General features: G+C 42.3%; 1 protein-coding gene across 5 annotated transcripts in view; it reads right to left on the reverse strand.

Annotated features, from left to right (window-relative positions):
• Nucleotides 1-12,281, reverse strand: part of ELF2 (E74 like ETS transcription factor 2) — a 37,799-nt gene extending 25,518 nt beyond the window's left edge. The window contains exons 1-4 of one of the 5 annotated variants that reach the window (XM_030450419.1): nt 12,080-12,227; nt 10,623-10,706; nt 4,353-4,528; nt 3,352-3,517 (exon numbers count right to left, since the gene is read on the reverse strand). In XM_030450419.1, coding sequence (XP_030306279.1) covers nt 3,352-3,517; nt 4,353-4,424 — 238 coding nt within the window. In that variant the 5' untranslated portion in view covers nt 4,425-4,528; nt 10,623-10,706; nt 12,080-12,227. Of the gene's footprint in view, nt 1-3,351; nt 3,518-4,352; nt 4,529-10,622; nt 10,707-11,357; nt 11,467-12,074 lie in introns of those variants that run through there. The other 4 variants (XM_030450422.1, XM_030450418.1, XM_030450420.1 and 1 more) reach the window with 4 other exon arrangements.
• Between the last annotated feature and the right edge of the window lie 7,326 nt (nt 12,282-19,607).

The raw sequence follows: 19,607 nt of genomic DNA on the forward strand, positions 1-19,607 counted from the left end.
TGACCCTTGACTAATGAATCAAGACAGAACAGCAGGAAACAGGCTGAAAGGAGTATGACAGGCAAAAAACCCCATACTCCACTGGAATGAACTAGAAATTCATCAGTATTTACAGATACAGCTATTTATAATTATTATTCAGCATATTTTTTTTTCAATAGTGATTTCACAAATGTAGGAAATTTTTAAATGCACAACAACATCACAGGTCCTGATTCTGTCCTGCCAGTCCTTAGAGTTTCTCATCACAGGACAGCAAACCACAAATAAACCCATTAAATGCAGAGCACAAATCATCCCTATAGTGTCCTAACTACATTTTTCCACATCAGCTCCTCCACCACATTAACCCCAAAGGGTCCCAATCCCTCCCTCTGAAGGCTAAAACAATGCTACACTTGACTCAGTTCTGGAGCTTTAGATTCACTGCCAAGCAGCTGGAGGCTCTTGGAATATCAATGTTGTAACATTGTGAAGCATGGGAATCAGTAGTCATTGGAATTGCCAAAGATTGTCACAAGCAGGAAAAAAAAACCCAAAAAACTACAATCATATCCATGGCCAACAGCAGAGATTCTGGCAGCTAGGAGTGTGTTATGTTGGATGGATAAGTATAATTTCAAATACTGCCAGGATTTCTGATGGGCTTTCAGTATTTACCATCCTATCTATACTGTCTAGAACCAGAAAAGGTATTAAATCTACTCATTCTTGGTGCAACCACTATACATTTATCAAATCATGTGATTTTTTTATGTAGTAATTAATTCTAACATCTATGGAATAGTATCAATTAAGACAAATTGAGCAACAACTGATTTCTTTAACAATGACATGTTACCAAAATGAATTCCTTCTTTGGGTTTTTACATTCTCTTTCCACCCATTTTACCTCTTTCTATGAGCAATTAATTCAATATAATTCAAATCATACCAAAATGTGTTGGTCAAACACATGCCCCACAAGACTGCCTCTCTCAGAACAGTCTATACCAAGCATTTATTCTATCAAAACTAGATACAAGCTTTGTGCAAAAACCTTTTCTCACTTTCATGTATAATTATCCCATGAAAACTGCACTGGATTAATAGGGTATATACTATACAAATAGTAATGAAAAGTTGGAGTGTGGGAATGGGAGTGCAAGGGGAGATGGCTTCTCTCCCCAGATTTTTTGGAATTGCCAATGATAACATTAATTAGCAGGTTCTTTTAAATCTTCATTAGATTTTAGTTTGTCCAGTACATGGCTGTAAGTTGTCACTTTAGTGAACACTACCTTTAATTTTTTTAACAAAGCTATTTAAACAGTTTTAAATATTTGAATTTATTTTAATATTTTGTTACTACACTAAATTTTAAGGACATAATAACCAAAGTTATTGTGGGGGAAGAAAAAAACTAATACAAAACCCCACCATCAAACCATCTGCAGGCAAGACACATCTCCCTCAACATCTCCAGCCACAAACTCACCAAATTAGTGCATCAACTGCCCTACATATTTCAAGACTGTACTTTCAAATACCAAGACTCCTAAGCAGACACAACTCTCTGAATGTAAGTTAAAAGAAATCCTACAGAAGAGCTACAAGTTTTTAATCACCATTTCCACCAATTTATTGTGGAAAATCACAAAAAATGATACTTCAAAACATACAAAGCTCACTTGCAGTAGCTCTTATCCTAAAAAGAACTGTTCTGCTAGCCATTAATCTACCAAAATCTTACAAGATATACATATTTAATGTTAAACACTTCTGAATGCAAAAGCCTTCAAATTATAAGCACTTTTAGGTTTTCAAACACAAGTTTAACTTATAAAACTCAGCTTCTTGGAAAGAAGACCTGCACTTCTCACTTACCTTATCCTTAAACATTTTATTACAATAGTCCAAAAAGAAAAAAAAAGCAAAAAAAAAAAAAAAAAAAAAAAAAAAAAAAAAAAAAGCCCAAGCTCAATTAATATCTTTTCTTTCCATGAATTTGTTGAACTTAGAATTACCATATTTAATTCAATACACATTTGAGTAAACTGAAATTGCAAGTATTGTCCAGAAACTTGAGCCACCAGTTCATGCACATCTTATGAAGCTGATGCATGTGATTTTTGATGCAGTGCTACAGGAGATTAACATCCAGATCCAAAATAATTGGATCCACTATTCAGGGAGAAATCTGAACTGAAACCAACCTAATCTGATGGGAATGCACAGATAATTTACTGAGCTGAAAAGTTAAGCAACTGAGAGAAGGGTTTCTCAGCTTTGTTTTGCTTGCCTGACATCACCAATTTCAAGTCCAGCTCTAAATGAGGCAGCTCAAGGACAGGACCACACACTGTTCATTTCCTAGTCAAGCAATCTCACTTGTTGAGTATGGAGTGTCCAAGATCTGTCCTCCCATTGCCTGTATTTCTCTGTCCTTTCCACCCCAGCACTGCTCAAGCCCTTGGCTGAGCCATGTCAGCATGCTAATCCTGCAGAAAGTTAACCCAATAAAAGCACAGAAGAGCTGAGGGTTCCCTTGCTAGTTTTTCTGGCAGAATTAGCATCCTGAAATGGCTAAAAATGTTCTGCAAGTGAGAAGCAGCACAAGGAAGCAAATGGAAGGGACAACAAGAACTGCAGCAGCCCACATTTTGCCCCCTCTCAGAGCCCAAAGCTCCTGATTGTGTTCTTTGGAGAGAGATGTACAGAAAGACACACACTGAGCACTGAACAAGTCAGCTGTTTTAACACCAAAGCTCTACTCCTTTCTTCATCCCTAACTCCTTACTTTACCACAGAGCTGAGTTAATTTCATTCTGACTGACTTTGTGCCCATAAAGGTCCAGTCCAATTCTATCCTCCCCAGCCATGAACTCCTGCCACTAAACCAGCAATAAAACTGCACTTGGACCAAAAAGGGCAGCATGGCAAGGGACAGGAGCTCATAGAAGGGGGAAGGCTTGGCAGAGCAGGTAAATAGAGCTGTGCAGTCCATATTGCCAGTTCTTTGGCTCAGACAGACTGTGGAATTAAATTCTAACCAGCTTTCTGGCTCAAATGATTAAAAACTTCAAGTTTAGTTGGCTTGTTAAATCCCTGCATAAGTAAGTAACTAACACACAAATGAAGATCCACCTACTTCAGTATTAAAATGCAGAGCCCTGCACCTAGAGTGACATTTTTACCCCAATAAGCCCCAATCCTGTCACCACTGAAGCTTAAACTAAACTTTAAACCAAGTTTAAAGCTGAGAGATGTGAACCCAGGTCAGGATCTCCACCCTGTGGGTAAATACAAAGTCATTCCTCAGGGACATCTAAAAAGATCACACAAAAATTAATAAAATTGTAATAAGCCTACCTGTTTCCACAGTTTCAGTCTCAACTTCCTGCTCCTCTGCAACATCTTGCATCAGGTAAGTTTCATCATCATAAACCAGGACCTGAGCAGCATAACCCTGTTCTAGTCTGGCACTAGGAACTGGCTCCACAATCACTGCTGGGAATTCAGAGACTGGCTCATTTTCCTAAAGAAAGTAAAAAAAAGGAAAAAAAAAATGCTTTAAATATTGAACTGTTGACTCTAAATCAGTATTTTCCTCTTATGCTCTTGTATATTTTACAGAATAATAATTGCAAAGACTTTTAAGGGAAATTTTCCTCAAGTAAGAGAAATAAGACAAAGTTAAAGATAGTTTATCATCCACCAAAGGGACTTTTCTGAATCTCAAATATATTTTCCTGGTCTTAAGCACTTAAAATTTAAAGCAACAGATACCTTTAAGACACAGAAAAAGAACAAGCTTTCTAATTAAGACATTCAGCTGTGCTGAGTTTCCTCTCCCTCTGCTCCACTAAATCTCATCAAGGCTTTGTGTGTCCAACATACCTACACCTGACCTGTATGAATGCTCCTGGTTTGGATTAAGTAACAGCATATTTCAAGTGTTGAAGGGTTGCAGAAGTGGAACCCTGCCAGATTCAATTAGAGGATACAGAGAATATATTTACTATTTGTTGGTAAAGACAGAAAATGCAAGCAAATACTTCACACTGGTTAACTCTGAAAATGGTCCTTGTACTGTTCTGCTAGCCTTGTTCTACACCTCAAGACACAAGAGATCTTTAAAGAGATGCTTAGTATAGAATTTAATTTTGTAAGCCCATTCTACAGTTGTCCTGCAGAATTCAAAGCTTACTGCTTCTACTTCTGTGATAATAAACTCTTTTAATAGAAAATATTCTCACACAACAATCTCTAATCCATTTTTGCTTTCACAGGAAGTTTACTGTGATTTTCTTTCAAATTAATATAAAAGTTGTAAAGTTTAATAGTAAATAAATGCCATTTATTTTTCTAACCTCTTGCTTTTTTATTCCATTGCTGTCAAACTCCAGACCAGAGCCTCCAGTGTCAATCACTGCTGATGTCATGGTGCATCCCCTGAAGACCCTTTGAGAGCTGTTATCTATGTAGCCTGAGGTTACCAAAGGGTTAAATTCACAATCCACTTCTGTGCACAGCTAGGCAGAGGTCTCTGAAACACAAAATTATTTTAGTTATATTCAAAAGTCTTCCAACATTGTATCTATGCCAACATGTAGACACTGCATGCTACATCTCTACACCAAGTGAGAGCACCAGGGAACAAACCTGACAGAATGTGCTGACCTTGGTGAAGCTCACACTGAGCACACAACACAAGTTTCACACTAATTTTTAATACTAAGGTAATACAATCTCAGTTTGGCTCTTTGCAAATCATTAAATATCAAACAATTCTAAAACCAAATCATATCCCATTTGCCATTTCCAATTCAGTTTCTATTAATTTCTCACATACAAACTGGTTTTTTGAAACATGCATACGTCCAAGTTATTGTGGCTTCTTTATAATTACTGTTTTCCTATTAAATTAGGAGCCTGTTTTTTAAACTACATTTTCTTCTTTGTTCTTTGCTCAGTTTCATAGTAATTTCCTAAAGTTTCATTATTACTTTTATAAGGCTTTCAAGCATACTTCAGTTTTAAAGCCATGCATGTGATAAGTATCTCATAAATACATAGCTAATTTCTAATCTACAGTTTTCTTTGAAATAAAAAGTTATAAAAATAATAAATAAGTTTTGTAGCAGTTCCTCTTTTTTCTCTAAAGGAAATTCTCGAGTCAATTAAAAGAAAAATAACAAAACAAAATAAAACAAAACAGTTCTACATCACAATGCTTTGAGTACACCATGGACTCACTGAACTTACAAAGACACAGAACCTGCAATTTCCTGAATTTCTTGCAAATTAGACTAACAGTAGGAGCTTTGTTTCTAAACAACTGCTATATGCTAGAGATTGTTACTCATATCCTGTCTCTGGAAGATACAAACAATCTGAATTCACAAGCCCTGGGCTGTGAGGAGCACTTCACTACTTCAAGATGAAAACTAAGAAGTTTGGCTCCTTATTTGTACAACACAAAGCACATATTCCACTTGACACAATAGAACCCAATCTGATAAAAATTACCCTTTGGGAGTAACTCCCCTGAGAGCAACTCTTAGAACAGAAGCCAAAATTTAGCCCAATATTTTTAATAAAATGCACTATCATTTAGAAAGCCAGCAAAATGCCACAAGTCTGCAAGAAAACTTGATTTTCTAACACATACTGAAGAAAAATAATTGTTGATAATACTCCAAGTGGTAAAACCACTGAGCCTGCTTCTCAACAGCAGGCAGTCAGCTTAAACTGAAGTAACTTTGCACATAGAGGAAAACAGAATATTATTATTTTTCACTTTACATACAAAAAGGAGAATGAATTCTGACAGTGGCTTTTTAGGCAATTAATCTTCATTAAATAAAACTGAAAAACAGGAGATTGACTTAGCTGCAGAATACGTATAAGAGACACTCCAAAAAAAGGGAAAAAAAATATGTGCAATTTAGGAAAAAAGGTATTTTTTGCTTACATGGCAACCAACCTGACATGACAAAGCATGATTCATAGCTAAAATAATTTCATTGGTAGTAACACAGAAATACATGAATGCTTTATTTTCCATTGATTCAGTTGTAAAGCTAGCATCACTTTTTGATTATCAATCTTTTCCTTGATTAAAAAAAAAAGACCTCTTCTGCTCCCCAGACAAGAATCAAGCTATAATGACTTTAACAAGCAACCCTGGAGCCATACACAACTGTCACCCTCCAGGCTTTTGGCACAAAAACCAGCACTAGAAATACTGCCAAACAATCATAACCCAGGAGAAGCCCAAAGAATGGAAATTATATTTTATTTTGGAAGCACAGTCTCCAGCCTATTTCAGACATTACCATTACTCCTGCAACTTGTATTTATGTAAGAACATATAATGCTCCAGGTAGTAACTTTGCATAGGTGCCACCTGGGTTCTCATGCAATGCATTAATGCAAATAAACAACAATACACTAGACCACATGCACTGTGCACTCATTTTATGTACTATCATCCCAAACAGCTGCCAAATTGTAGCCAATGAAAACACTTCATACCACATACTAGATCAGGTACCTGCTGGTTTTGTCTCCTAGGTTACAACAAGTTTACGTTTTAGGGGGTTTAGGTTTAGGTTTTTAGGGTTTTTAAGTTTTAGGTTTTGCCCTGATTTATCTCTAGATGATTTACCAGTTACCTACAGAATTGTAGATAGGAAAATGCAGGAACATAAATTATAATCCTTATTTTCCAGCTTCAGAAGAAATCCATAGTAATAACCTTACAGGGGAATATATACAGAAGAATAAGTGAGATGCTAAATCTTAGCATTTGTTTAATGCAATCAACACTCCAGACATGGGAAAAATGAAAGTTTTTATATAACAGGAACTTGATACTGAGTCTTCCTATCCAGCAACTTTTAAAAAACCTGACAGGGTAGGAAAAAGGGAAGCCCACTGGCCAGTAAGAGGGAAGCTAAAAGTTTCAATTCAGTCTGGTTTAGAAGTTCTGAGTTAAATGCACAAACACCCCCCACACCTAAGCTTATGTCCAGCAGACACACACTTTCCTTTTTGAATGAACCAGCTAAGTTTGTCCCCTTTCCCTAAGCAGTAAGTCCCTGGGGAAGCCTTTTTGCCTCCAATTTCAGCAGAATACCCTGTTTTCCCATCCTCTTCCTAGCAAGCCACAACTAACTTGACTTCTGTAAAAGACTGCTCAGCTACCTTCAAAAATCAGTTCCAAAATTCAGATTCACTAAGACTGAGTCAAAAAGGCCAAGACAATTAGACCCAGATTATTAAAGTAAGATTGAATAGGCTATCTCCAGCAATAAAATTAGCCAGCATAGAAGCTTATTCAATGTGTGATTATTTTTGAGTTACAGAACAACATACAGAAAGATTTAGGGGAAAAAAAAAATTAAACCCACACACCAAAAAAACCAACCCCCCCCAACCACTACAAAATCAATTCTTCTCTGGACAGGTGTTTACATCAAAGCAAAACCTGGACTAAGATCAGATTAAAAAAAATATAAAACTAATGTTTCCAAAAGAGATGCCCAAAACATTATGTTGCAGACCTGACTGCCATTCCTGCTCTTCCTGGTCATGGGAAATGCAGAGAGAAATGAGTCCAGAAACTTGGAATAACCCTTACAACAGCAAAAGCAACTTTACTTCATCACCTGTTATTTTTGCACATATCTCATGGGAAAACAAAAATAAGTCTATGTGCTTCCTGAAAAAACTAAATCCCCCAATCTTGTAGACACATTCTTTGCCTCAAGAGCAAGAGCTTTCATAGCATCATAGAATTGGCTGGGTTGGAAGGGACCTCAGAGATCATCAAGTCCAACCCTTGATCCACTCCCGCTGCAGTTCCCAGCCCATGGCACTCAGTGCCACATCCAGGCTCTTTTGAAATATCTCCAGACACGGAGAATCCACTACTTCCCTGGGCAGCCCATTCCAATGCCTGATCACCCTCTCCGTAAAGAAATTCTTTCTAATCTCCAACCTAAACCTCCCCTGGCACAACTTGAGACCTTTTGTGCCCTCTTGTCTTGCTGAGAGTTGCCTGGGAAAAGAGCCCAACCCCCCCCGGCTCCAACCTCCTTTCAGGGAGTTGGAGAGAGTGATGAGGTCTCCCCTGAGCCACTTCTTCTTTAGGCTGAACAACCCCTTTCTAACCCCTTTCTAACTGTTTAACACTACAAAAGACACCACAGAGACTCTAAAATGTTTTTATAGTTTTCACTGGTCAAGAAGATCAGTTAGAGCATGTACATCTTCAGAGGCTGCAGGGCACTTCTCATAAAGGATGCAAATTACCAAGGAGTTTATTCACATATTCATTTATTCACATGTTTATATGGCCTACATCAGGTAGCCAAGTGTCTGCCTATAGGAGATCCAAAAGATCTTCATGTTTTCACCCCCTACCAGCTTAAAAACATTTCAAGTAACAACTGTAGTGAAAGCACAGTGGTCCCACAAAACCCAGAATCTTAAATCAACCCCTGTGTGCATAACCATTTATAAAGTTAATACAGAAGCAAACGTGCACCTCAACAGAATTAAAATAATAACTAAACAACAGTGTGGAAAGGATAGCAGTGTCACCTCTGCAAATTGAGACTCAAAATAAAGTTATTTAGGAAAATTCTAAACATAATCAGCAAGTAGGTTTAGTACATTCTTTTTTATTATAATAAGACCAAAAAAATAATTCATTTCTTGGGGAAAAAAAAATAAAATGCTCACACTTGTACCCACAGACTAAAAGAAGGCAAACATGTAGAATGCTGGGCAGCAGTGACCAGAAGCAGCTCCTCCCACAGCATTTAGAAGAAACTAAGAGTACTTGGAACAATGTCCTTCTCTTTTCCAGTTGGCATCCCAAATCCTGAGGGCAGATTTATGAGGATACCTACACAGATACAATCACAGAAGCAGGACTGCAGCCAGCAGTAGCATCACACACAACTTCTTTCAAAATGGCCTTAGTTTGGTTTAATTAAAAAAAAAGCAAACAGAATGAAAACAAACAAACAAACACACAAAAAAAAAAAAACAAAAAAAAAACAAAAAAAAAAAAAACAACAAAAAAACCACAAACCAAAATAAGCAAACTTATTGAAGCCAACTTAAGCCAACTTCACAGTTAAATTAGTTATATGTACAGAAATACACTGGTCAAGATCCCACTAACTTAAACAAGACTTCCAAAGGTATAAAGGTCTTTCATAGACAGCACCTCAAATACACCACTATCATTCCAGTACATATAAAACATAGTACATACCAATAAAAAAATACTGTAAAAATATTATGTTGAATGAAAAGGGTTTTTTAAGGCATCTCAGATAATTTTTACAGCTCTGGTTCAGTGATTCACACTGACACTTGCAGAAATAGTGAATTCTTTTTCTTTAAACCCAGAACAAAAACCTGAACAAGTCTGAAAACCAAAAAATCAAGTTATTGCACAAGTTGACAGCAAAAAAAAACCCAACTCTTAAACAGTTTAAGAATCAGGAAGTAGGCTCAAAAAGAGGAGGATAACTAAATCTTTGTATCCACAACATCAAGGGAACAAAACAGAGAATCCATGCAACTTATAGTACCTTAAAAATTACAACAAACAGTAAAGGTTATAGGAAATCAAAATAAGGAATCACCAAAGCAAGTAGTCCTGCCACATCTTACTTCAGGAGTTTCCATAACAACAGGCAATAATGTTATTACTGAATGGGCTTAAGTTGTAACACTGAATCAAATTAATGATGTAACAAATCCAGTCAGAAACTGGAGAACTCCTTTCATGCATTATTTACTTTCTTAGTTGGACCATCCCAAATTTGATCTGAAAATTCAAGAGCTAAATTCAAACAAGCACCAAACCCATAAGCTTATAAATCACTTAAAAATTATTAACATCCTGCAAAAAGCTCTGTGGCTTCAGCAGGCTGCTTCTGGACCTCCCTGGATTTCATCCTATTAGTAGGATCTCATTCCCTGAAACCTTCTCTTCCCTCTGACAGAAATCTCACTCAGGTACCCCCCAACTCTCAGGTACCCCCCAACTTGGTACCAGCACCTCCTTTTCAACTGTGGGTCCTTCACAGGTACTTCCAGTCCCCACAAGCCAGAGTAAGGAACAATTATTCATCGTTTTACGTAATAAAAGAGACTGGTCAAGTTAACTGAGGATACAGGTTTTACAAACAAATAAACAAGCAGCCACAGGCACACAAAAGGAAGTGGTGTGTACAAACTGTGTGATTAATTTTCACAGGGAATTCTAGAGGTTAAATGAGTAAGCTCTAATTATTCAGCTTTATGGAGGGAGAGACCCTGCATGGCTGACATGACTGTTAAACACAAGGATGCACATACAATCCCAAGTTTAGGGATTTTCTAAAGCTATGGATGTAACTAAAACCTGAGAGACAGAAGGAGTATGTCCATGAAGGTACCATCCAGACGAGCCATCCTGTTCCCAGAGCCTTTCCTAAAGCAGCTGATCCTGTGGAGAGGGAGTGAGGGGAGGAGGAGGAAGAGGATCTTTGATTGGGCCAGTTACACACAGTTTGGTAGATTCATATTTAAGATTCTTCAAATAAAATAGTTTTGTGCTAATAGTCACTGACCCAGATCTCTCTTGAAGTATTCAATACAGCAGATGGCTTTGTGACATCCTCCCTCAAACAATGATGGGGAGTTTTCCACATACCCTAAACAGACATAAAGGGATTCAAACCTCCTCTAAGCTTACCCCAAATCACCAATATTCACACTCCTACCTCATGTCAAAGTTAAAGCAGAAAACATGCTCTTTTTACGTTTTTAGGGTACAGAAATACCTGGATTATTTTGAAATTTTATTGTTAAGAATTGTTTGAGTCCCAAGAATCCTCCAACACTTTTACTCCCATATCCCGGGCTCAACTTCATTTCTATTGCTCTTGACTAACCAGGGAACTCTCCAAAGTTTGACGCATACATATAATAATCAGAGAGTGCCAAAAAGCTCTAGGAGCCAATTACAACAAAGGCAAAGAATTATCAGCACATGGGAAAAAAAAAAAACAGCTTCAAAAGCATGACAAGAGATGAGTTCAGCAGATTCTCCCTTCAGTAGATCCAGCCCTTCTCACAAATAGATTATTTTTACACTGACGCTACGATTCAGCCCTCTTCGCTAAAGCACTTAAAGGGTTAAAAAAAGTCACAAGGAGGATGACAGTGACCAGCCATAGGGGAGGGAACATGCAAAACGAAGAACTGAATTATTTAAGTAAAGGGGGGAAAAAAAAAAAGAAAAAGAAAAAAAAAAATAAGAGAAGCGAGACAACACATGCAAAAGGTTAAGAGATAAAACACACCAGCGCTTATCCAGCCCAACACTTCCCAGGCAGGGTAAGGTGTAATTAATTACAAATACGCCAGACTCCAGCCACCGAGGCAGGGTGCGGGCCCGGCGGGCGCAGAGCGGTCTCCGGGCAGCGGGGCTGGAGGCGGCAGGCCCGGCGGGGCTATCCCATCCCGTCGCCAAGCCGGGAGGAGCGAGCACGCATGACAGCGAGTGACCAGCACGCCCGGGCTGCCATGTTCTCCCCAAGCCCTGTGTAAACAAGGCGCTGCCCCCGCCGCGCTGCCCCGGCCGCCGCCCCGGGAGGGGCTGCGAGGCCCGGCCCGGACAGGCCGCGGCCACCCCGGGGCCGCCTTTTACCCTGACAGCCGCCGGGAATCGCCCAACGCACCCTCGCCCGCCGGAGCGGCAGCCCGAGCGCTGACCCCCCCGCCCCCTCCTCCCCGAGGGGCAGGCGGCGGCCCCCGGCCCAACGGCCGCACCAGCCCCGCACACACCGCCAAACCCAAAGCACAACCGGGGAGGGGGACGCCGGGGCAACCCCCGGCCCCGACACCCCGGGGCCGCCTCTCACACCCCGGCGGACGCCCCCAGGACGGTCGAGTCCCCTCGGCGGGCGGGCGGCCGCCCTCTCTTTCCCTCCCCTCCCTCCTTCACTCCTCGCCGGGTCTCCTGTCAGCGCCCACCCCTCGCCCCGCCGCCGCGGCAGGACCCTGCGCCGCACCCTTACCGTACCGGTACTCCCGGAGGCCGTCTCCGTCGTCCGCTTCGTCTGCGAGTAGGAGGCGCCCGGGACAGAGCCAGGGCCGCCCCGCGGCGGGAGGGGCGGGCGCAGCGGCACAACCTGCCCGGTACCCGGACCCGGCCACAGCCCCGGTCCCGGCCCGGCCCCCCCCGCCGCGCAGCCCCGCGCCGCGACGCCGCCTCTGCACACGCTCGAGCCGCCCGGCGCGCGGGGGCGCTGCGGGCATGCGCGGCCGCCACGCGCCTGCGCGGGGACCCGCCCCGAGCGCGAGGGTCCGCTCAGGAGGTGGCAGAGACAGAACCACCGGTACCGACCCACCCAGCGGTACCGACCCAACCACCGGTACCGACCCCATCCAGCGGTACCGACCCAACCACCGGTACCGACCGAACCACTGGTACCGACCCACCCACCGGCACCGACCCACCCATTGGTACTGACCCACCCACTGGTGCCAACCCAACCACTGGTACCTCTCAAACCACGGGTACCAACCCAACCACCAGTTCCGACACAGCCAGCAGTACTGACCCAACCACCGGTGCCAACCCAAACACCAGTACCGACCCACCCACTGGTGCTGACCCAACCACTAGTACCAACCCACCCAGCGGTACCGACCCACCCACTGGTACCGCCCCATGCACTGGTACTGACCCACCCACTGGTGCCGACCCAACCACCAGTACCAACCCACCCACCAGTACCGACACAGCCAGCAGTACTGACCCAACCACCGGTAGCACCCAAAACACTGGTACTGACCCAACCACTGGCACTGACTCAACCACCTGTACTGCTCAAACCACCAATACCAAGCCACCTGTACCCACTCACCCACTGCTACTGACCCAACCACCGGTAGCACCCGAACCACCAGTACCAACCCAACCACCAGTACCAACCCAACCACCGGTACCACCCCAACCACCAGTAGCACCCAAACCACCAGTACCAACCCAAACACAAGCACTGCCCCAACCACCAGTACCGCCCCAACCGCTGGTACCGCCGGTACTACCAGCACCACCAGCAGTTCTTCACGTTCTGAGCTGAGCAATGCTGAGGGGCAGAGCGGTCAGAGAGGCTCAGGGCACAGTTGGTCGTTACATAAAACACTTGGGGTTTAACCATTATACTCCTTTTTTTTGTGCATTTCACAGCAGTAAGGGATTGAGTCCATCATCAGCAAATTCGCAGATGACACCAAGATGGGGGGAGTGTGGATCAGCTGGAAGGCAGGAGGGCTCTGCAGAGGGACCTGGACAGACTGGAGAGTTGGGCTGATCCCAACGGGATGAGGTTCAACACGGCCAAGTGCCGGGTCCTGCACTTTGGCCACAACAACCCCATGGGGAGCTCCAGGCTGGGCACAGAGTGGCAGAAAGGGACCTGGGAGTCTGGATTGCCAGGAAGCTGAACAGGAGCCAGCAGTGTGCCCAGGTGGCCAAGAAGGCCAATGGCATCCTGGGCTGGCTCAGGAACAGCGTGGCCAGCAGGTCCAGGGAAGGGATTCTGCCCCTGTGCTCAGCCCTGGTGAGGCCACAGCTTGAGTCCTGTGTCCAGTTCTGGGCCCCTCAGCTCAGGAAGGAGATTGAGGTGCTGGAGCAGGTCCAGAGAAGAGCAAGGAGGCTGTGAAGGGATCCAGCACAAGTGCTGTGAGGAAGGGCTGAGGGAGCTGGGGGTGTTGAGGCTGGAGAAGAGGAGGCTCAGGGGAGACCTCATCACTCTCTCCAACTCCCTGAAAGGAGGTTGGAGCCAGGGGGGGGGTTGGGCTCTTTTCCCAGGCAACTCTCAGCAAGACAAGAGGGCACAAAGGGTCTCAAGTTGTGCCAGGGGAGGTTTAGGTTGGAGATTAGAAAGAATTTCTTTCTGGAGAGGGTGATCAGACATTGGAATGGGCTGCCCAGGGAAGTAGTGGATTCTCCGTGTCTGGAGATATTTCCAAAGAGCCTGGATGTGGCACTGAGTGCCATGGGCTGGGAACTGCAGCGGGAGTGGATCAAGGGTTGGACTTGATGATCTCTGAGCTCCCTTCCAACCCAGCCAATTCTATGATGCTATCACAACAGAGGAGACTGACACCAGCGTGTGTCCCCTCCAGAAAGCAGCTGTGTTCTGTGCTGACCCCCAACACTCACTTGATGTACTGCTGTGTGCCAGCTACAGCAGTGCTATTCCTTAGCTGAATTCCTTTCTCCCCTGCTAAAAAAATAATAATAAAAAAAGATATTTGTATACAGAAATGCAGTGGAAAACTGGTGGCATTATAAAATCAGAGACAAGAGGAAGGCCTAATGAGGCAGCTGCAAGCAAAAGGATCAGACAGAACATAGAGGATACAGCTGGAGTTACAGGTAAAGATAAAGGAATTTTCATAAAGGCCACAAATCCAGAGAGAAACAAGCATTACAGCAAAGCTTGCTTTGTATTTGTATTTGGGAAATGTGAAGCAGTGACCACACATTAAAAGTGCATTAAAAGGCATCCTAATGGAATTCCCAATCCTGCTTGGTCTCAGAGACAGACCGTGTTACTGTACAATTGTAAACACAGAAACTCAGCATTTTCAAGGAAGTTCTAAGCATAAAATGATCCAAGATAAAGACAGTCTGAAGAAATCACACCCAAAATCCAATCCCTGTGCTTGCTAAAACTAACAGTTGGATTCTAGGACATTCATGCTGCAAGGGTTGTTGGTAGCTGCTGCTTTACACCACATTACTGAAGCTGTCTTTGCCAGCAGGAAAGCAAATCCTAATGGACTTGTTTGGGATGGGTATTTAGTTGTATGTATTTATCACAAAAGACCCTTGAATGGTCTTGCTTTTGGATAAGGTGACATAAAGATCCTACTACACCCACAAAGGGGAAAAAAAAAAAAGCATTACATTATGTGCTGAGAGCTCAAAGGTTATTTCTGGTGGAAAAATATCCCTCAGAATGGTGAGAAGCAAGAGCAGTCTGGCCAGCATCACATCCTGGAGTCACTCTAACCCAGGACAGAGCAGACCAAAAGGCAGGATACCACTTTCTCATCCATCCTGCCAATGGGATTGGATGCAATGGACCAAGCTGGACAGATCTAAAATGGAAAAGGCTGTTTTGACACACTACTAATTACTGGAACAGACCTTAAAGTACCAACCCCAGGCAACTGCAGGCAGGAATGATGAGTGCAGGAAAGATCACAAGGGATCCCTTGCATAGATGACAACATGACAGATGCTTCCCCAAGTCCTATAATCCTTGTACAAAGGGAACACAGATTAGGACAGTCAAAAAATGAGCCTGGAATTGGTATTCACTGCTTCCCAGGGGCTGGCAGCCCATCTCCCTTGGCTGCAGGACAGGGGCACAGCCACCTTTCTGCCCCCAGACTGGGGATTGTGTTAGCTCAGCTTGCACAACCAAGGGCTCACCAGCTTTTGACATTATTTTTGCAGGGATATGGAACCTAATTTGTGGTCTACAGCTGTGACAATTCCTGTATTTCTATTGCCAAGGATGAATTCCAGACAAATAAAGGTTCCACCTGTGAAGAATTCCAGAGGCAGTTTCAGGGTGCTGACTTCAAACACAAGGTTGCTGGGAAGCACAGGGCTAGCATCAGCTCAGCTAAAATTGACTTAAATTTCATACCTACCTCTTTTTTTATTCATGTTGTAGGGTACTAAAGCAGCTTATATTTTGCAGTAAAGTCCTTTAAATTGCATGTCTAATCCTAATCTTCTCTGAACAGATTCTATCTCCTTTATAATTTCTCCTCAGTGACATACAACCTCAAAGAAGAAGTTAAATCTTAAATCAAAAAGCACAGACCATCCTTTTCTTAATACAGGGATGCTACTTCACCTGTAAAGGAGATAAGCACAGGCAGCTTCTGATCCTCACCATTACAAGGGTTGCAACTCCATTAATTGCAGAGGAATTATGTGATTAGAGCAGGAGATCAATGCAAAGCCTGTCAGGGACAGGTTTTTACCCTTGAATAAATTTGTATTTCTTTTAGGAATGAAGGAATTACACGGATATAAAGTAGGAAAGTCTGGAGCAGTTTGTTGCTTTATGTTAGATGAATTTTAAATATAGCAGTTGGAATATTTTAGAAAAAATAATTAAGTTAGAAGAAGTGTGAAAGACTTCATTTTCACTCAGAAAATACATGGGAGGTATGTTGCAAATTGGTTTTCTTAATTTATAGCAGAAAACAGTGCTCACATGGGACCCTTCTGACACTGGAGGACTCTTTGGAAACTGGTGCTTTGCAAGTAGAAATTTCTTACAGAGACAATCCAGTCTTCTTTTTAACTGTTTTGACCTAATGAAGAATGAAAAAAAGAACTGCCCACAAAGACAAATTTATCTTTCATAGGATATTATTTCAGCATTAGAAACTAATTTTCATTTAGGAACATAGGAGCTCTGCAATAAGCAAATGCCTTCATCTGGATGAGGGCATCTCAGACCTGGTAGCTTAAGACAAGATTGTGAGAAAGCCCCTGCTAAAAGCAAATGGTCAGGAGGTGGAAATCAAACCATTAAGGTTTTTCTCATCAAGTAACAACCTCAACCACTTCATCCTCCTTCTCTCTTTGTTTATAACCAGGACTGGATACCCTCTGTAACCACCTTTTACTCCTGATGTTTGTAGTAAGTGAAAAGGGGCAAGATTGCCATGACTTTTAGTTTCTAGAACTCCATTAATCATTTAAATGGAAAAGACATTCAAATCCAGCCTCGTTGTGTTCCCACTGGCAAGGAATATCAAGCCTTGAACACTCGTTCCAGGTTTGGCTCCTCTTGGATTCTAACTGCCTCAGCACCCAATATTTGCATTGGTAATAAGTCACTTACTGCAACAGCAGAATGCAAAGGATCTGTATGATTTGGATCTTCTCCAAACCACAATTAAACTGGAAAAAAAGCCGATTTTCTCCAGTGAAAAAAGCATCCATTATTCATGTTTTCCTGTGTTGTTCAAGCTTCAGGATTTGGGGATGGGGGATCCTTCCTCTGGTCTAAGCTTTAGCAAAACTACTGCTTTTGATTTAGTGCCCTCTTCTGCTTGATCATGTGAGTGCATGTTGCCACTGGTTAATTATTGCTAATTAACTCTTACTGGAGAATAACATTTCCCAGTAACTACTCAGAAGGAAATAACTTTATGCAGGAAGAAAGAAGGCAGAAAAGGATTTAAATCACATTATGGGGAGGCGAGCAATGAATCTCCACAGACCTTGATAAGTTAAATTTAATTACAGAAAGGGAAAGAGAAAGAGGAAATAATTAATTAATTAATTATTTAGTATTAATTAATTAATTAATTAGTATTAATCTCTCTCCCACTTATTTTCTATATTTTCCCCTGTAATTTAATGGGTTTGCATACTGCTGAGCTGAGAAGGCAAAGTACAGGCAGCTAAATTTCCCAAGAGAGAACATGGAAACTATAGCAATGTGTAACTCTTTTCCTAGGGCACAAGCAGAGCTCACACACAGACATTTTGAAAGGCCATTGAATCATGAGGGTTTAAAATAAGTCAAAATTTATCTTTAAACAAGGCAGATTTTTAGATAATTAAGAGACACTACATTTGCCCCTGAAGCTGATACAAATAATTACCAGACCACATGAAGAATAGGATTATATTCCACAGAAGGTTCCCATTTGTTTGTTACACAGGTGCTGTTGAACATTAATTGCCAAGAGGCTTTCAGAGCTTGCTAAAGCCATCATTTGAGTTTGGTAAAATGTCAAAAGGAAGCAGAGAACATTTGCTGATAACCAAACCACTGGGCAAATCATAGAATCATAGAATTGGCTGGGTTGGAAGGGACCTCAGAGATCATCGAGTCCAACCCTTGAACCACTGTTGCGGTTGCTAGACCATGGCACTGAGTGCCATTTTTGATTACAAGTAGTTCAAGCAACTGGCAGGAACAACTCCAGCACAGAAACATCCAGTTTCAGCCCTTCTTCCCATCCCAGCAGAGTGGGAGGAGGCAACATCTCCCACAGCATCCCAAATAAAGAAGTTAAGACCAGAATGCAGCATAATCCAGTTTCACATCATCACCTCTGATGCCTGTTGCTCTGGGATAGACTTTATTCTCATCATCCTGCCCACCTTCCATCTTCTGCAGCAGGTGAGCAGGACAAGAGCAAAGCAAACAAAACCCACTGTTTTTTAAGAGCAGAACTGTGTGGCAAGAGCTGCAGCACTCTGTGAAAATGAGCTCATCCATGGGCAGCAGAACAAGTGCCACCTGATCCTACATCTTTACACACAAAATCCCTTCTGTCCCTGCATCTCTCCCCACCCCATCCATCCCTCTGCCCTCTCCTCCTCCAGCTCTGCTGGCTCAGACTTTTTCACCCTCTAACCCCCAGCCAAGGGGACACAGAACCTCATCTCTAGTGGCTTAATATGGCCAGCAAATTCTCAGCTGCATCTTAAATGTGCATTTGCTGACCTGCTGGTAAACACCACAAAACAGGCTACTGATTTCCTCAGTCATCACTCAGCTGGTAGGAACTTTGTGGCCTTCTCACTTCTCTGGTAAAACAGAACTTGCGTTGGCTAGGTGCTTAGAAATTCATGGGGGGAAGGAGAGAGACCAACAGGTAGGGGGAAAAAAAAAACCCAACACGGGTTTTGATGGATTTTTGTGGATTGTTTTTCTTCCAAAAAAACATTAAGAAATTGTATTTTGTTACATCCTCAAAGCTTGTTGCACAGACACAAGAAATCTTGGGTATTTCACTCAGATTTTCCAAATTTTGAGTGCCCAATGGCAACGTAAATTATTTTTTTTAAGTAATTTTGTTGTGTTTAATGAAGCAAATGAAGATAAAGTTGAAATTCTTTATTGACATCAACGTGGGCAAAGAGTAACACTGAAACTGTCAGATGGACTCCATGCATATCCAGCACTTCAGGGAGGTGAATTCCTGCCAGCAGCAACAAGATGTCACCCTGCACAACAAGCAGGGCCAGAGGGAGGGGAAACCTTTTGCCAGCGGTTCCCACAGCCTGACTGCAGAGGAAAAACTTGGAATCTGAAGTTTTACTCTGAGCTTTGAACTGTATTGTCAGGAAGAAACCTTTTTCCCCACATCCCATACTCTTGATTTACATCTCTTCTCTGCTCTCGTCTCTTAAGTGAGCAACTCAAAAATGCTTTTTTGTTCAGGAGGTAAAAAGGGCAGAAAACTATTGATCTGAGTGGGAATTACACTTCATCCTGGTGTGACTGATAAAAATGATCAGGGATGGGTAGGGGCCACCTCAGCCAGAGATTGTCTGATTAAGCAGCAAGGCATTCTGCATGGGGCCCTTGGCTCTTTATTTTGAAGAGCTGCAAACTGCAAAAGATCTCAGTTCTTCATCTAGGATAATCAAGTGCTGAAGCAGTCCCTGCTGTGCTACATGTCACCACAGCTGGACTTTATAATATATTCCCAGTTTCTTTGGCTTTCAAGGTTAGTGTCACAGTTTGGGTTTTGTTTTGTCC

This window comes from Calypte anna, chromosome 4B (assembly GCF_003957555.1).
Source record: "Calypte anna isolate BGI_N300 chromosome 4B, bCalAnn1_v1.p, whole genome shotgun sequence".
NCBI classification, from domain to species: Eukaryota; Metazoa; Chordata; class Aves; order Apodiformes; family Trochilidae; genus Calypte; species Calypte anna.